This window comes from Sardina pilchardus, chromosome 11 (assembly GCF_963854185.1).
Source record: "Sardina pilchardus chromosome 11, fSarPil1.1, whole genome shotgun sequence".
Lineage (NCBI taxonomy): Eukaryota > Metazoa > Chordata > Actinopteri > Clupeiformes > Clupeidae > Sardina > Sardina pilchardus.
Window position 1 is genome coordinate 8,405,931 of NC_085004.1, and position 18,849 is coordinate 8,424,779.

The window sequence follows — 18,849 nt, forward strand, 5'->3', positions numbered from 1 at the left end:
GTGATTAAGAATGATGGAGCCAGTATTGGAACTATCCCAGAACACAGCTTAACCCCCTGACAATACTCCTTATACCTTAGGCCATGGTTATTTTCTTTTTCTTTGACATGTCTTGTCATAAACAATTACATCTGTCAAAATTCATATCTATAGCTAGCCTGGCTAACGCCTCCCACTTCTCAAATGAGTCGTGGTCTGGCAACCAGACGTTCATTTTCTCGTATTTGAAAAAATGCCCAGATCCGTTCATTGGGCGCCATGGATGTCAATCAAATGCGTCTCTGCATAGCTCATCATGGTCTTGCTTTCTCCCCTGTTCTGTGATTGGCCACCAACATCAGGCGAAAATGGGGGCGTTAGCAGCGTGAAAGAAATCATTGCGCAAGGTAGTATGGGAAACCCAGGCTAATCTATAGCAGCATTTTACATTAAGCACGTTCCTCTCAACTGACAGCCATTGTAAAGAAAAGGCCAGGGCTGTGTCTCAAACGGCTAGACTGTGTCTCAAACAGCATACTTCCATCAGTACGCTGCTAGTGTGCACTGAGCGCTTCCGTCTGTAGTGCCTACTTTTTCGATGGTTAGTTTTGTCCCAATATCTGCACTATACTAAACTAAATATTGGAAGTGTGCAAGTAGGCGGCCTTAATGTTATCCAAAATAGCGTTCAGTGATTTGTCTTAATGTCTCACGTCGTAAGCAACCTCTAACATCAAAAGGCAACACAGATGCGTAACCGCACCTCTGCTAGCAACCCTGACATCATTCTGGCCCTTGCAGACCCATCATGCATACTAGCAGCAGACAGGCACCTATGGCTATACTAGCAGCAGGCAGGCACCTATGGCTATGGGAACTGGACCAGTACTGTACCACTCTAACCAGATTCCTACTCTGTGTTTGTTAACATAAGTCCTGAGAGGGAAAGGATTGTGGTCTGTGATGGGGAGCTCTGTAGAGGACGTACTGAGACCCATGAGGTTCATTAGTCTTGGTCAACTGTAGAGGAACTACCTACTGAGACCCATAAGGTTCATCAGTCTTGGTCAACTGTAGAGGAACTACCTACTGAGACCCATAAGGTTCATCAGTCTTGGTCAACTGTAGAGGAACTACCTACTGAGACCCATAAGGTTCATCAGTCTTGGTCAACTGTAGAGGAACTACCTACTGAGACCCATAAGGTTCATCAGTCTTGGTCAACTGTAGAGGAACTACCTACTGAGACCCATAAGGTTCATCAGTCTGAGTCAACTGTGGTACGATAAGTGGCTATGTGTGGTCAGTGTCTGAGACATTAATTGCGCCATCTGACTGATAACACACACACACACACAGACACAGACACACCCACAGACACACCTTTGATTTTTGTTATCTAGGAGGCCTGAATCTTTAAGTTGTGGAGAGTGTCCTTGAAACCCAAGGACCGCGGGGTCAAGGTTCAGGCGGAGAGCGTCTCCATCACCCCACCTCCATGGTGCCACCAGCTGCTCTTCCCCGGCCGGCCCTCCGGCCCTCTGCCCTCGGCCCTCTGCCCTCGGCCCCTGGCGCTGGACAGTGAGCGCCGTTGTTTCACGTCACAATGGACAATGGACGGGCACGGCCGAGTGGGTATGGCGCTCAGGAGTGGGCAGAGGTCTCTCCGGACAGCAGAATGGGTGGGCTCGCTATGCCGGAGGAGAGGGTGGAGTCGCTGTCTTAGTGACCCACCGAGTGCAGCCGTGCCATGCCGTGTGTCGAGTGCACCGTTCGCTCTGCGCCCTCCCACTCTCTCTCTCTCTCTCTCGCTTCCTCTCACCCTCTCTCTCTCTCTCCTCCTCTCATTCCTTCTCTTCCTCACATTCTAGCTTTCTAACAATAACTTGCTTTCTTTTGTTCCTCACCCTCTTGCTCATCCTGACACATCTGCTCATCTGCCACACTTTCTCACTTTCTATCTTTTCACATCTCTCCTTCTCTCTCTCGCCCCGGGTCTTTCTCACATACCCTCCCTGTCTCTGATGGACTCGTATTCATACATTGCTCTCATTAATAACACTTTTGTTGGATAGAGACCAAATGAAACACTTTAGCCTACCTGCAATCTGTCAAAACTTTGGGATGAGATGAGTGACTGTGTGCACCGACTGACTGGAGAGCCATAATGTAAGAGGTCATGTAAAGATATTGCCCAAACAAGCACCCTCTACCCCTAGCTATTACCACCCAGCTGCCCCTTTCTGGCACGTGCACACACACACACACACACACACACACACACACACACACACACACACACACACACACACACACACACACACACACACACACACACACACACACACAGAGAGAGAGAGAGAAGGAGAGAGAGAAGTGATCTCCATATTCCTGAGCATTTCATCACAGATATTTCAAGGCATACTGAGGTGGAGAACTTCTATAGCAGCAATACCGCATGTTACCATTTTAACTTGCAGTGTGACACGCTGTACAAGCCTATTTCCTGCCACTGTAATATCAAGATAGCATATAGTTTGGCATCTTTCCAGTTCTGTAGACATACTCACTTTCTGTGTGACCTAATACCCTTGCATGAAACCATTCCAGCATTGCAAACCTGCCACACTAAATGTATGTGTGAATCTGTTCAACTTGCTGTCCTAGTTCATAAATAATGCACTGAGACATTGGCACATTGATACGAACACATAGTAGTGGATGGATCTAGACCTAGGGTGGTCTGGCGTTTTATGTAAGGACAATTGGCCGTTGACGACTGGCGGGTACCGAGTCCTCCGCGAGACAGCTCTGTATGATGTATGCGCTACAAGAGCAACCCGGTGAGGTCGCCACAGGCGTGCGGCTCTCTGATTGGTCTCCGCGCTGTCAGCAGACATCAGTAGATGGCTCCCATTGGCCCGGTGCTATGATTTCGCGAGCAGCCTCACTTGCTCCTTTTTCCACGCGCTACCAGAAATTACAATAGCGTGAAATTGATCCGTAGGGAGTCGGCTACGACTGACAACCAACCCCCGAATACATTTGTCAGCTTTTGACAAGCCGGCGCGCTGCGCATCGGCATGTGTGTTTTCGTGGGTCTCCCAAGAGAACTGGAGCCACAGCGGAGGATGCGAAATGTAACACGGACATGATAGTAGGATAACTACCCAGTACCCTGCCCTCCACACCGCTACCCGTAGCCTACATTTGAGCAGCGATGATGCCCATATTACACAGTGACTAACCCCATGACGTGGTCATATGAAATCCACCCTCTGTTCAAAAATAAAACTAAGTGTAAAAGCTCTGCGCGCAATGATTTGTGGTTTTCACGCCACATACAGAAATAAAACGCTAGGCTGGGCAAACACATGCCCTCTCTTCAGCTTTTAACAGAGCAATTCATTCTTCCCGTTACAGTAGCAGCATAGGTTAGCCTACCTAAATACAAAACCGCATTTTGCTCTCGGCAGCTTTTCGAGCATCACTGGTACAGTGAATATTAAGTGTTTCTCATCAGCACTCGTAAGATAACACGTAGCATCAGCTTAATGAACCATGTTTAATGTCAAGGGTAGTCTACACAATGCAAGCACCAGCGATTTGGTCAAATGCTTTGAGTGATGGGTTATTCCTTCACTTCGTTTTTAAACACCAACGTGTGCGCTCCAAAAGTGTAATCTAGTCAGACAATTGGTTCGCTGGATGGCCGTAACGGTACATATAGCCTGTAATGTAGCCTCTGCTATTCCATTCATACGGTTGATCATGCCAGCTAGTAGAGTAGCCTACCTGGGCTAAGAGGATGAAATCCCCGCTATGTCATTGAGGAGACATATTAGAGCATTACCTTGGATACTTGGAACCTGATTACTGTGTCAAAAATACACACGTTTCAGCACTTCTGTCAAATCACTGAAAGCATATCAGAAAGGGCTGCAGGGAACGATGCAAGATTACGCGGTCCAGACCTAACGTTAATCTCATTCCTAAAGCATTGCGAAGAGATGACCTATTAATGCAGTCTGTAGTATCAGCCAATGAATGTCCAGCGTCAAGTGTGTTCTTTTCGTTCTATACCTTAACATTTCACATAACAGCCGATTCATACAGTAGGCCTATTTCACAGACAAAAACCTGCATGTTTAAGCTAGAGATAACCACACATCAATCAACGTCTCCGCCAGAGCAAGAACACAGTACCAGTTCTCCTGCATCCACCGGATGGCTTCGTCTTCATTGAACTGTCTCTCAAATTCGTACTCTTGTAGTGCTAGCACCGACATTGTCTCTCCTCGGGGTTTTCAAAGCGGATGTGAAGGCAAGACGAGATGAAACGCGAAATATTCAAAGAGTTTCCGCCTTAAATCGCGCTTCAACTCAGCCGCGGCCCCTATCTTGCATTGCGCTTGCCGCTGCCAGGAACTCATTCAGTGAATCTCCGATGTCAGCCTATATGCCTTCCACTTCCAACCGGCATACGCCCTCCTGTCTAAGAAGTGGTATCAAGGTCCTAACGCCTTCAGTTCCAGGTTTTCTCGGCGTGTGTCTTCACTTCTGTACTGCAAACACGGCGGAGCTGTGAATGTCGTCACCGATTGCTACAGTGACCTTTGCCACAGATAATGATTCAGAGACGCTAAAGCAAACTAATATATTTGGCTGGACTGATAACATTTTATAACAGATTGTTTAGTCACTGTAAATAATGTTCTTTATATCTAATCGTGTTTATTGATCATGTAAATGAGACTTGCTTTGCCTTTACATGAAGGCCTGCCCATCTTTAGGGTTTGTGACTAAATGTGCCAGATAACAGAATTGAATAGGGGTGGTGTGATCCATCCACCCATAACTTGGATTTGTAAGACACTGGGGAGTCTATGAACCTTGGACCTATGGCATGATTAAGGTCATCAGTTGGATTCTGATTTTTTTTTTTTTTTTTTTTGCCTGGTGATGCATCAGATGGCTGAACGATACCCTTTACGAATAATCAGGTCAGGGTCGGCTCCACGGTGCAATGACTGAGGGGCCATTTGAGATTTGCAAGAGGACAAATATTTTATTGTTGGATGCGATGGGAGTTACAGTGAATGGGGTGCAAGCAGGGGGCGGACAGATTCGGGGAGAACTGGGTTGAAAGCCGGTCTCTAACCAGTCTCTAACATGTGTTCCCAGACTAAAAGCCAATATCTTATGAGCACATGTGTCTTCTGTCATATCCAGTTCCGTTCATAGAACAAACATAATGTAGGCTACTCTCGTAAAGCAAATGTGTTGAAAACAACGTGCATTGTTTACAATATATGTGTCCAAATAAAGCTACCCCTATAGCTTCAATATATATTTTACGACATCACTCACGTCAGTTTGCGGTTTCCTCTTTCCCCGTTCCTCCAAAAATTATGAACTTGCTTTCTGCTTTTTTTTGCTGCTTTGCCGTGACGAATGTCCTGAGAAACTCCATCACTACATTGTTCTAGCCAGTGCCTGGCGTGTTTAGTGCAGTAAAGTAGTTTGTTACATTGCGAGACCGCGAGACCTTCTGTCTCTAAGGCTGGCGGCCCGCTGGCCCACAGTTGCAAGGGTGATTTTTCCGCTCACAGACGCCAGGGGAAAGTGAGACCGCTACCAGACGGCACTGCATAGTTTCCTTTGAACAAATGTCTGTGTCCAGATAGGGAGAACACGTTCGTTTTAAGAGTGTATAAGCTTATGTAGGCTGGGTCATACAGTGGGCTGAGGGAAGAATGGCCTTGTCCTCGGGGTTGGCATCCTGGTGGGCAGTTGGGTATGTAATGTGGCTACTAAATTCAGCATGTGCATGCCCACATCCAGCAGTAGAATAGCCACGTCATCCCCATCTCAGTGTGTGAGCTTTAATGGACCCTGTCTACTTCATAACTAAATGTTTTTCTAAGGGTTTGCTGGTGGCACACAAAACAACACTGAGCTAATGCTTACTCTGGGATGAACAAAAATGGAAAACAATTTTTAAAAGTTGACATTTTGTATAAACTTTCATATCAATTTATCTGCATTGATTTTGAAGGTTTAAACTGGAAACACTCTAGGAAAAGATTGAACAGGTTCAATCAACATTGCAACACAGTTGAAACTAATGGTGATGTCATCAAAATTGTGTCATATTGTGCTGCTTATCAGCATAAATAAAACTAAAAAGATGTGAAAAAAGAGTAGGCTACTAAAGTTTACCCAGGGATACAAAAAAAACTCTGTTCTTGCTTTTAAATGCACTTTTCAAGCATTCTGAGATGTAAAGGACCACAGAATTGCATATTGCATTGTCTAGCTAAACACCATATTTCTTGCATACTACAAAACATATTTAACATATTGACATTATGTTATACCTTGCAAGGGAAGCAAGATTATTATCACAGCAATTACACTAGAAGAGATAAATCCTATAAATTCTTTATTTGTCATTGTCTGCGGAATCATCCATAGAAGTCACTTCTGATTGGATGTGTCTTTATTCAGGAAGGATCGTTAAATTGGATCTCAAAAACTCATCATTTGTAAAGTAACTTCATACTCAAATAGCAGACTCCCCCATCAGTCTCCAATAAACAGAAGCTGTTGCTAGGCGACACCCCTCTGGAGGAGATTATTTCCCAGAGTGCTGCACCATGACGCCACAGCATGGAAGCCCCCTAGGAGTTGGAACTCTGATGTCAACACCACAGAGGTTATGTCATTAGCAGATGAACAGGGCCATTACACACACACACACACACACACACACACACACACACACACACACACACACACATTCAGACACACACCCTGGAGGACATATCAGCAAAGCTGTATGCAACACAGATAATTTGTATTTATTTGCAAGAAATAAAAAGAACTAAGGCAAAAGAGGCCTAAAGAAATGTGTGATGTGCATGCTTGTGAGCAAGCATGTGTGTGCAGGGAAGTGGTCAAGGGAAGGCAGGTTGGGTTGTTTTTCTTCTGACCTAATCTAATCCGGCTGTGTCGTCTGAGGACAAGCGAAGCCCTCACCCTCCTTTCCTTTCCTTCTTTTCCTTTCTTCCTCTCACTTTCTCTCTTTTTTCCCTTTCATCCATTCTCTCTGTATCATTTATCTTTCTTCCCTTCTGTCTCACTTCTCTCTTACTTTCTCTTCCCTTTTTTCCCTCTATCGTTTCTCTCACACACTTTCCCTCTCCCTTTCTTTTTTCCCCTCTTCCTTTTTCTCCCTCTCCCTTTCTTTTCCCTCTCTCTCTCCTTTATTATCTCCCTCCCTCTCCCTTTCTTCCTTCTCTCACTCCCTCTCCCTTTCCTCCCTCTATCTCTCTCTCCCTCTTTCTCTCTCTGTCTTGTTTCCTTCTTACTTTGTATCTCTCTTGGAAAGGAGGAGTTTCATGACTGACAGATGTTTAAAACCAGTGACTGGCTTTTGGATCCTGCCTTTTCCTGATAGAGGAGCAAGAGCATGTTTTAACAGGTGGCACCGAGTCGAGGAGCTGTGTGCAGACGTGTTTTAGTAGAAGGGCGACAGTCAAATCCAAAGGGACTTTGTTGTTGTTTATTTGTTTGTGTTTGTCTCTCCCCGCTTTAAATCGATGGATCAGGGCAGGCTCTTAGTGTGACTGGTGTTGTGTACACGGATGGGGAAGATGCACAGCAGATTGTCTGTGCTATAATGTCCTTACATGCCAAACAGAAGTTAGTTTAATGTTACTCCCACTATTTTGCATGTCAGTGGTTCTCAAACATTTCACAGTGAGTGTTGTGAAACAATTGGTTTTTCAAATACCACCATTATGATGACCAGCATTAAAATGCAGTAGGCTACAATAGCGTATGCCAAATTAACTACAATTACACTGAGTGTGCTACTGTATGCTAAATTAATGACATATATAATTATACTGAAGGTGCTACAGCAGGCTAGCGTATGCTTAATTAACTACATATAGTTATACTTAAGCATACGAAACCTGCTGGTGGGCCTTATCTGGACCCCGGGCCTTATGTTTGAGACCCCTGCATTAGAGGAAGTCCGTGTACCAAAGTTTGAGAACCACCGATGTATGTGATTTACTCACAACAATCAGACTTGGGTTCCTTTGTCTGGTGTTGTCCATCTCTAGTTGGGTTTCCTTGTCTGGTGTTATCCATCCCTAGATTGGGTGTCTGGGCAGGTATCTGCGTATATTTCTCAGGATTTCATCAATGTATAGTCTGGCTTCATCGTTGTTTATCGCTGTTATTGTTATTGTTGTTGTTTGTTTTGTCCGTATTAGAAACTCTCGGTTGAGAAGGGTCAGCCAGCTTCGGTTTCTGTATAAATGACCGATTTCAGTGTTTTTATCTTGTGTTTCATGCTGAATGGCCAAGACACCTTTGCAATGCGATGTCTTTCCACAGCTATTCTTTATCTGAGTATATGTATATATTTATATTTTTGCATTTTATCGTTGTCAAATGATTATTTCTACATTTGAGCGTCTCTTCAGAGGTCACTACGAGACGACTCCTCTCAGTCCTCTGTCATTGCGTCCGCCTCTCTCCCCCGCCTCCCTCCGTACTACGCTGGGAATAGTTCTCCTTGCTGATCCCAGAGAGACGGTGTGAGCACACTTGTACATACTGCATTATTCAACTTAGTCAAATTTCAGGAATTGATTATTCGGGACAACCCTCTGAAAATGGTAATGAAATATTGACACAATGGCCTTCCTGGTTCATTTATCTCTCATTAATTATGCATAGTAAGTGGCAGTGCAGTGCTGCACAGTGGACCTCCCTGGTTAGGGTATAGGGACTGCACAGCATCCAGCTCCTCTCCCCGGGCCTCACGTGTTCAATGAGGTCTATAGAAACTAATGGATGTCATTCCACGGCAGTTTCACCATTTAGCACGTAAGTAAGCGGTATCGTTTCATTTACATTATCTAAACATAGAGGCCATGTCACGGTGCGGGGGACTATAATTGGTGTGTGAGTGAGTGTGAGTGTGAGAGTGAGTGAGTGTGAAAGAGAGAGGCAATATAAAACCCAGACACAAGCCAGACTGCAGGATACATTTGATACTTACGGTACAATGCTTTTGTTTCCAGGCATTGTTGTACTCAATCACAACATTAAAAACAATAAATAGCATCAGGTAGTTATGTGCACATCAACAAGTTGTTTGTTTTAATTGTGTGTTTGTATACATTAGTATTTCACCAATAATTCAGTCCGATTTTACTGTACGTCTTCATTTGCCTCAAGAAACTTTATTTCATTTGCCTCAAGAAACAGTACTTGGCTTGTGGCTAAATGAATGCTTGACAATGATCATGTGTACTGTATTCAAATAGCCATGCTGACTATTTGACTAACTTTATTTGAAATTGTCTTGTGAGAATGTTGATGAAATGCTTACCTTAAAATACAATGCATTTAATGAATAGCTGTTTTCAGCATTAAAGAGACCGTATTTGACAGGATTACATTTAAATGTAGATCAAATAATGACCATATTTACTCCAGATTACTGGCTCTCTGACCGTTACGCATACCTTTCCTTCGTCTTGTGCGCCACCTGGTGGTTGTTTAGCGGTACCGTCATACCAACAGGAACACAGATGTTTCAAATAACTGCTGAGGCCGGAGGTCTCTAACATTCATCAGGCCGAGCACCAAATATATATAAATAAATAAATACGTGGGCCCAATATTGTATATCAAAGTGTAGGCCAACACTTGATTATTTCCTGCCTTCAAGCTTCAAGACCTTGATTTAATTTGTGCCCTGGCCCTGCTCTTGTGCGTTATGGCGCACCCTACTGTTCAGATAGTGGCATAACATCAAAGCGCTGAGAGGTACACCGAATTATCTGGTCCTTACCGCAGCTCCAGTGGATCTGCGCTTAATCCGCCAGTATCACAGAGGTTTTACAGGTTCATTCAGACAGATCTGAAAAGCCAGAGTCATTACCGTTGTCGGACTAAGACAAAATGATGACATCGTTATCCTTGTTATCATTGCCCCACAATGTCCCTGCTGTCAAATAGTCGAAATAATATAAAATGTAATAAAATAAAACCACAGTCAAATTCAGGGCAGTTAAGGGGTTTGTGCTGAACCCTTGTAAGGTGGTCGGGACAGGGAAGGGTCTTCGGGACCTGTTTTAATTTTTTCCTAAAAGAAATACATGCCTTTTTTTTCTCTAACTCAAAGTCATTGGCCTTGGCTCATTTACTGTGAAGAACATAAAGAGAACTTATTTTCAATGACAACACACAGTACACCCCCTACACATAAATAAAAAGGGTGTTGGGGATCGGTGTGTAATAATTGTAGGTGCTATGTACCTTAACTGTGTCCTCATCCTTTACCAGGCCTGCTGTGTGTGTGTGTGTGTGTGCATATGTGTGTCTGCATGTGTGTGTGTGTGCATGTGTGTGTGTCTGTGTGTGGGAGTGTTGTATTTCTGCACCTGCTATTCACAAAAGTTTAAAAGAATTTACATTTCAAGCACTTTAACCTGGTCTGATTAAGTTCTAACAAATAACCACCAATATTCATCATTTTCCCTTTTTTATGAGTGACTTTTTTCCTCAAAAAAAAAAAAGACCATATGATCATAAATGTGATCTCATAGGGGTAAAGGGCACATAAGTGATGTCTACATCTTAAAAGCCTAATGTGGAGAGTTCACCGGGAACATTGGCTGAATAACAATATGAACACTTTACAAGGGGTAACAATTGTGATATACCTACGAGACTTATGATACTTCTGACACGTCTGGATCAAGCTGAACATTTAGACCACAGACCACAGACCATCAGCCAATGGCTGCCTACATAGGCCTATAGTTCTGTACAAGAAAGAGGGACAAATTGATATGATTGCATAGGGTGCAGATCAAAGTACGCATAACACATTATGTGCTATATCTTTTGTATTTGTGTGTTTGTTTATTTGTTTTGTTGTTATTTGTTCTAATATCTGATACAGGGATTAACCATGACGAGTTGTTGTCACCCACTTAGTTTGTTTTGGCTACATTTCTCCAGCTTGTTAGCCTATTTGGTCCACTGCACTATGCTACATTAGATGTTTTCACCACTGATGAGCAGCGCCGTGCACAGTCGCTACGCGCTACCAGTTTCATCAATGAAAAGTAAGACAGGCGTCGATGGGGGTTCGATATACGTGAATTGTGGTTGTTTTTGTTGCTAGTTGCGGGAGTTGAATGGCACAGGTTAGTGTCTTGCAAATTAATGAGTCAAAGGAAAAAGAGAAAATACTTTAAAAAAAATGTCCAGCCGGCATTTATGTTAGAGGTCATAAGGGCAGGCACTTGTGCACCACCTGTGGTTTATCTGTGGCAAAGACTGCTTATGAATTTAGCCTGTCCTAGGCCTAGTCATCTGATATTTTACACCGAATCTGCTTTAGAATTATTTGTTAAACGTGCATTAATATTTCTCATCATCCATCGCAGTGTTGGTCATCAGCCCATAGACTTAGATAATTATAGAAAAGCTCTGGAAAGGTTTCCACTGTGAGGTCCGTTAAAACTTTTGTCAATGAAAACCTTTCCTAGCCCTTTAACACTCGCACAAAACCATAAATATTATACATACCATTATGAGCAGTAGTCGGTTCATGTGCAATTTGCCCTTTCGTCTTAGCTATCTCAGGAGCCGGGAGCTCCTTGCCTACTCCCTGTCGCGAGCCAAAGACTTCTCTACCGCACCCACCTTCAGTTCGGTTCTGTGGATAAACCATCCCCTCCGAGCCGTTAATGACGGTGAGCTCATGACGCCTTCCAACCTAGATTACCGGGACTTATTCAACCGGAGCTCAAACGAGGGCGCGTCATGAGGAGATAGTGTAAAAAAAGAGAAACTAGTCCCACCACATTGCTGTCAGGTTTTTAACTGTGAGCGGGCTCGGACGTGTCTACCCTCACAGAGATTAGAACACCAGGCGTCTAGCAGGTGACGGCTGGCGCGTGCATTAACAGCTAGGCAGTTCTCCAGTGCGGCTCATTCGCATGTTTAAACACGGTCTGTTAACCTGTCGAACGCCATCAGCGCTTTAACTCTAAATCTGTTAGATGGAAGGTTCCGGATATCTGTAGTAGCCTTTTCTTAAGTAGTAAGTTTAGATAAAAGTAGAAAAAAAGAGACTAGAACTGTTGGCTAATTACTGTTTTCTCTTAGCTTGGGGAGATTGTGGTAGACCCACTGCAGCACTGATCCAAATGAGTAATCAAGCACTCAACATCCAGCACAAACACACGCGCAAGCAAACAAGCAATCAATCAAACAAACGAACAAACAAACAAACAGGTTTGAGAGGGATGACATGTTCACTATGAAGATGCATTTAATAAATAACTGTCATGTATTCATTTACCTGTCAATGCATAAAACAGTCATACTAATGGAGCCTCTAAAACAATCAACACCTTTTTCGTTTACATGTGGGAACAGCAGCTCTTGTAACCCCTCCATGGGCAATTGTTATTTCACTTAGCCCCTTGGCAATTGCTTTAGCAAACTATGCACAGAAAACGACAGTCATGCTTAATGCTACTTTACCAATACTCCCTCTGTTTTGCTTAAAACATGTATTGAAACCAGATCTGTAATCTGTGTGACTTTAAACAAGGCAAAAGGGTGTGTATTGCTCCCAGGCCGTCTGTGATCAACAGTGCCTGCTGGGAAAGACCATATCAGAATGGCAACAGGAGTCAGCAGATTGATTGTGTTCCTGTCAGTCAACCAATTAAATGGACGGTATGATCTATGTTGTGGGTATTGGACATTTTCACCATTGCCTTCTTATCCCAACAATCACAAAATGAGGCAAATCTCTCTCTTTTTAATTTACATAGTATATGCCATATTGAGAGTTGCTGAAGTCTGTTGGTCGATGTCAGTTTCTCACCTAATCTGAGTTCTGAGAACGGAAAAGAAAATAACAAAAACATGTATCATATTTATTAGTTATGCAAGTCCATAAACATTGAACGAGATAAACATTGAACAGTTTGTTGGTCAACGATGTGTTTTTGTTCCTGTTGTTGTTTACTTGTTGTTACTTGTTATACATGAATACGGCCCTGGTTGTTGTTGCTAGTGGCACTGACTCCCAGTGCTCTTTCCGTGGATAAGAGGAGTTAGCAACCCTGTGCTGTGCCTGTGGCCGGTGGCGTGTGTGTGGTGTCTGTGTGTGTTACCTGCTGTAGTCTTAGGCCGGTGGTGTGGTGTGGTGTGCGTGCGTGTGTGTGTGGTGTGCGGGCACTAGGTGTGATCCGACTCTGCTGATGATCCTGTCACTAATAACTGTTCTCTCTTGCTTTCTTTCTTTCTCTCTCTCTGTCTGTCTCTCACTCACGACACACACACACACACACACACACACACACACACACACACACACACACACACACACACACACACACACACACACACACACACACACAACCATAACCAGCATGGTGACCAAATTCACATTCAGTAACATACACATACTGTCCACACACACACACACACACACACACACACACTCACATTCACACTCACACTCACGCACGCAGACCAACAGCACAGTACCCTTACTGATATACTTTTCATCAAAACTTCTTTACTCACACACCATATCCCTGCAGTCACACAATTCACACACACACACACACACACACACACACACACACACACACACAGATCAACACAACATGCACACTTGTGCACACAGCACCAGGGCATTAGCGATTCCTGTGTGTTGCAGCACAACACCCCTCCGTGTGGAGGCCCTAATCGATTCTGGAGAGAAAACATCTAAGATGTTTCTTTTTAATAAAACTTCAGAAAGCAGGAAGCGTGCGAGTCATGAAATTTGCCCCGGTTACTATCGTTCACACGCTCCCTCTCCCTGTTCCCCTCCACCTCTCTCTCTTTCTCTCTCTTTCTCTTGCTCTCTCTCTTGCTCTCTCTTTTTCTCTCTCTCTCCCACTTCTCTGTGCATGCCTGCGGCGACAAGTACTGCCTCTGCCCTATTCTACAGTCTTCAAAGCTCAAGCATATCAGATGGGGAGGGCCTCCTGTCTCTCGCGTGCGCACACACACATACACACACACACACACACACACACACACACACACACACACATACACACACACGCACGCATACGCACAGTCAAACACTCTTTAAGCCAAACACTGCACAATCAATCTCAATGCTCTCTGGCTACAGCGTCCACTCCATCCCCAGCCTCAGCCTTATCCTGCCCCCCCCCCACCCCTCGTCCCAATTAGACTGCCCAGTTAATGGGAAAACTGGAATATGGGGAGCGGTAGTGAATGATGAGCCTTGGCCATATTGGAAGAAGAAGGAGGAGCTCTGGGAGCTCGGTGCTGTCTCTTAGAGAATTGGTGTAGTGCAATCAAAACACCTAAGAAGTGTTTGTGGATTACATTTATTGTACAGAGTGGAGTCGGACCCAAGGGGAGGGGGGCTAATTCAGGATGTGTGTGTGTGTGTGTGGGGCTATGGAAGGACCATGGTGGAGAAGTGGTGCCTTGAGGGTGAGGATGAGGACCTTGAGGTTGGGTCTGAGGATGCAAAACGTTAATACCTTGTCAAGTCAAGTTCCTAGATCCACCATCATATAGGCAGAGTGGAGAATGCTCCAAAGATTGAATGGAAATCAATTTAGTAAATTAGCAATATTCACTGATTAGAGTTTTAGTTTTCACAGCTAGGCTACTTCATCTGTGCTGAAGTGAAATGAAGCCTAAATCACTGACTTTCGTCCACACATGTTAACACATCCAAATCCAAATCCATGTTAACACATTCGGTATATAAACCAACAAAAGTGTCCGGTCGGGCGAGTTAGTTGCGTTTCCATGGTGCTGAGAGAGAGCGCGCTAATCCTCTCCCGCGTCGCTCTTGACCCGCCACCGCACGCAGCGTCTCCGCATTAGGTGAGCGCGAGAATGCGGGAGGTCACTGCTGCTTGACCCCACGCACAGCATCGCTGCATTAGGATTGGACGTACCCCTGCGTTGACGGACACACACACACACACACACACACACAGAGACACGACACCCTCCCCCAGATGAGGCTGGACAGGCGGTTGGGTGTGGTAGAGGAGTTCGTGTGTACCCCCTTGTTCGCAATTTGTTTAGTATGTTGGGTGGAGGAATTTACCGATGTACCTGCACTTGGAACAGCACATGTTGTTTGTTACGTGTGCTTTATTGTAGGTTGTATTTAGCCTTGTATCTTGTGTTTTCAAGGGGATATCAACTTTCAATCAGTGCAGATTCAAAGTCGAAATGTGCCAAGTAAATTTGTGAATGATGAGGATAAAGTGTTGAATAATGTAGGCTACATGTAGGGTCATAAGTTCACGATCGCGTGTCTAAATAATAACCTTAAACGTTAATGTCAGTTCATTGGTTGAAACAAAACATCTGAAAGAGCAATTTATTTTCCAACCCAACATGCATGAATTTGATTGAATTTTTGAAAGTTTAGACACCTTGGTTTAGGTAAATATTCCGCCCATCCATACACACAGAGACGCTCTTGTAATTACTGTTGTTAGTTGGGGACATCTTGGATATCAGCGCCTTGTGCGTCTGAGGGGAAAGAGCATCTTTTCATATTCACGTTGAATTTTAAAATGAAGGAAACTCGTTAGAAATATGACAAAAAAAGATTAGGACGAGTATTGGCACGATGGTCTTTTTTTCAATTCTGCACCCAAATGTTTTTTTTTCATCTGTCTATATGAGGCGTGATCTATCCCTCTGACTCAGACATTAATGTTATATATTCTAAATACCAACTCTCTCCCTCGTGTTTCAACACTGATGGTCCTCAACAAGGAGTTCACAGACCGAAGGGGAAGCATACGAGCGAATCTGTGTTTTGTTCATTATTTCTCCTGAACGTGCAGAAAATTACGGAAATCCACATTTAACTTGATATGCATATCTTCACACAAATGCAATTTATCTTTCCTTAATATGTTCACCTTTGTCATTTAAAAGAACAATATATTTGCCCATTCATATTTTTCAGTGTTCAGGCTGGGTATTTTAAGTCTTGCATATGAACAATATCCCATGTAGACTACTATTTCGTCTGTTTCGTCTCTTTAATTTGACTCGCCACAATCCTCACTTCCATTGTCTCAGACAGAATGGCCCAGCGCAGCAAATGTGGTCATGATCATGTAATGAATTTTAATAGGCGATTTGAACGGGCTTCTAGTTTATGTAACTAGTCTTGTTTCAGACACATCATAAACATTAGATATGGCCTGTGGTTTTAAATTAGCTTTATGACCCAACATGTCCAGCATTTAGGCTATTTATAGCCTACATTTATGTGATGTTTACAAAGTTTAATGGTCTAGCAACGGAGAACCCCCTTAATGAAAATCTAAATTACCTAATAAGCATTTTTACTGTTACAATGTGAATAAAGTTCTTCATGCAATAATGGAACCAGCTACATTGTTATGTCTGTGAAATAACACGTCTTTGTAGTCACAACCATGTCGAATAATAAAGTAGCCTAGAGAATATTGTCTGCAATGTATAACCATATGCTAAAGTGGCCATGATCTCTGTGCGTTTAGTCGAAGTTGCAAACATTTTCTTTCAGGTGTGTTTAGAGGCAATAAATGCATCAAAATAGTCATTTCAAACAATTATATTTTATTTGAGTGTTACTGAAGTCCATGGCTATATACCAAAATAACATTTCAGGTGTATTTTATATAGGCTACTTATCAATATATCTAGTACAAACGCAATACAGACTAAGCCCATTTGTTTTCTGAATAATGAAAAAAATCGCCAGATCCATTCATTGTTTACAAAACTATCAGTGTCATTTCCTTTACACTGAACTGTAAGTAAATGTTCAGTGAAATGTTTCTTACCTCCCGGCTGTTTTCTTCTGTCCATAAAGAGAACCAGGGAGAGAGGGAGAGAGAGGGGAGACGTACGGCCTTCTGGGCGGCCTCGGGCTGACTGAAGCTGCTATGTCCTGCTCCCGTGGGCCGTGGCTGGCGGTGTTTATTGGGATGTGTATTGAGACTCAGACTTCAGATATCTACCCGGTCAGTCGGTGAGTTCCTCTCACTTTTCCGACCGAACGAGTCTCACGGAATGGCACGGGCCTGTGGGTGTGTATTAGATGTTTAATTTATGACTTTGTGACTGAGGCACATGTCTGTTGTAAAAATGTGGTGCTTGAAGAGACAATTACGAGTATGGAGTTTAAGATCTCCTCAAGCTATGAAAAATAACAACTCAATTTTCACTATAGACACACAGCCGTCATGCATAAAATATTTCAAGACGGCAATGAAATAATGAAATTCTAATTATTGTTATTTTAAACATTACTTTATTAGTCCTCTATTCTGTAGGCCTACAGCTAAGGCAAAGACTATTTTCACACATGAGTATTCGCCTTGTTTACGTTGCCTAATTAGCCATACAGTGTAGGCTACTTTGAGTTACAGAGTTAATAGGCTTGTAAACCGAATGAAAGGTGGTTGCAAGTCATTATCAGGCGGCACAGTTGACGCGCCTACTCACCAGGTATAAGCTATCACAGCCTTGAGTAGGGCATAGTGGGCCAGGGATTCGCACGGTGGTGTGGCTTCTCTGCTATCCTAACTCCGTTTCAACATGACTTGTTCCTAACAGTAGTGAGAACACACACACACACACACACACACACACACACACACACACACACACACACACACACACACACACACACACACGCACGCATACGTACCCTCCCGCACCGTCCCCGTGCTGCATACCTCTCATTGTTTGTGCAAACTTGTGAATTGCATTTTCTCGGTGCCTTAGCGTTGTTTTCGTTTGCTACAAACGCACCAGTGCAAATAATGATGGCCTAGCGCGCTCAACAAACACACTGTCTAGACAAACCTACAATAGCGTATCCGTTCTGTTTCCAACTGCAGCAGTGAAAAGGGAGTAAAATGTATACTTTTTTATACCAGTTTGTAATTATGATTATGTATTTATTTATTTGTTTATTTATGTGCATCTACATCGGTTTACTATTATGCAAACACATTGTTCCACATTATGACTAGCTATATTGGTAGCATATTTGATTGTATTTCCATTTCAGTCAAACAGTTGCTCACTGATATTTACTTACACTCAACCCAAGCACTGCTGCACTTGGTCGGTCACGAACTTACTTTGTAAGCGCCAGTAATTCCATGCGTAAACATACCCATAGCCAACAAACTAATGGCTAATTAAAGTCCTATTATGAGTACATTATGACATCCCTCAGCAGTAACACACTTGGCTGTACTTGAAAACTCAATCCAGTAAAGGAGATCTACGAGAGACATTTCTGGAATATTTTTCTATCTCCTTTATCAAGCCCTTTGTTCGCATACGCTCCTGCCTCTCTCCGGCTAAACCTGCCCGAGCGGGCGGCTGCTTCACCCCTGTGTGGCCCGCGCGCTACTTATGCTTATTCCGGTGTTATTTCAAGCCTCACGGATCACTCGGACTCCGTGCTCAATCAGACATGTATATTCCGTGGCTAATCTACGCGAGACGTCTCGCCCTCCCGGGCGCGTGCATCCCGCGTCTCGCCTATGTGTATTGAAGGGGTTCATTGTTTTCCTAATAGATTAGAGTCACCTACGGCTCGTAATGGAACAGAAACAGACAACCTTACTCGAATAAAGTTGACCGCCCACCTAAATATTGCCACAGATACTTAGTCTAACACCAAAGAAACCGGCAGCCAAACTTGTAAAACAGTTTAGAACAATATATTTACTTCCA

The 18,849-nt window shown here is 43.6% G+C and overlaps 1 protein-coding gene across 1 annotated transcript in view; it reads right to left on the reverse strand.

Annotated features, from left to right (window-relative positions):
- Positions 1 to 4,442, reverse strand: part of elovl6 (ELOVL fatty acid elongase 6) — a 22,971-nt gene extending 18,529 nt beyond the window's left edge. Inside the window, exon 1 of the mRNA XM_062549367.1 lies at positions 4,186 to 4,442. Coding sequence (XP_062405351.1) covers positions 4,186 to 4,268 — 83 coding nt within the window. The 5' untranslated portion in view covers positions 4,269 to 4,442. The remainder of the gene's footprint in view (positions 1 to 4,185) is intronic.
- Between the last annotated feature and the right edge of the window lie 14,407 nt (positions 4,443 to 18,849).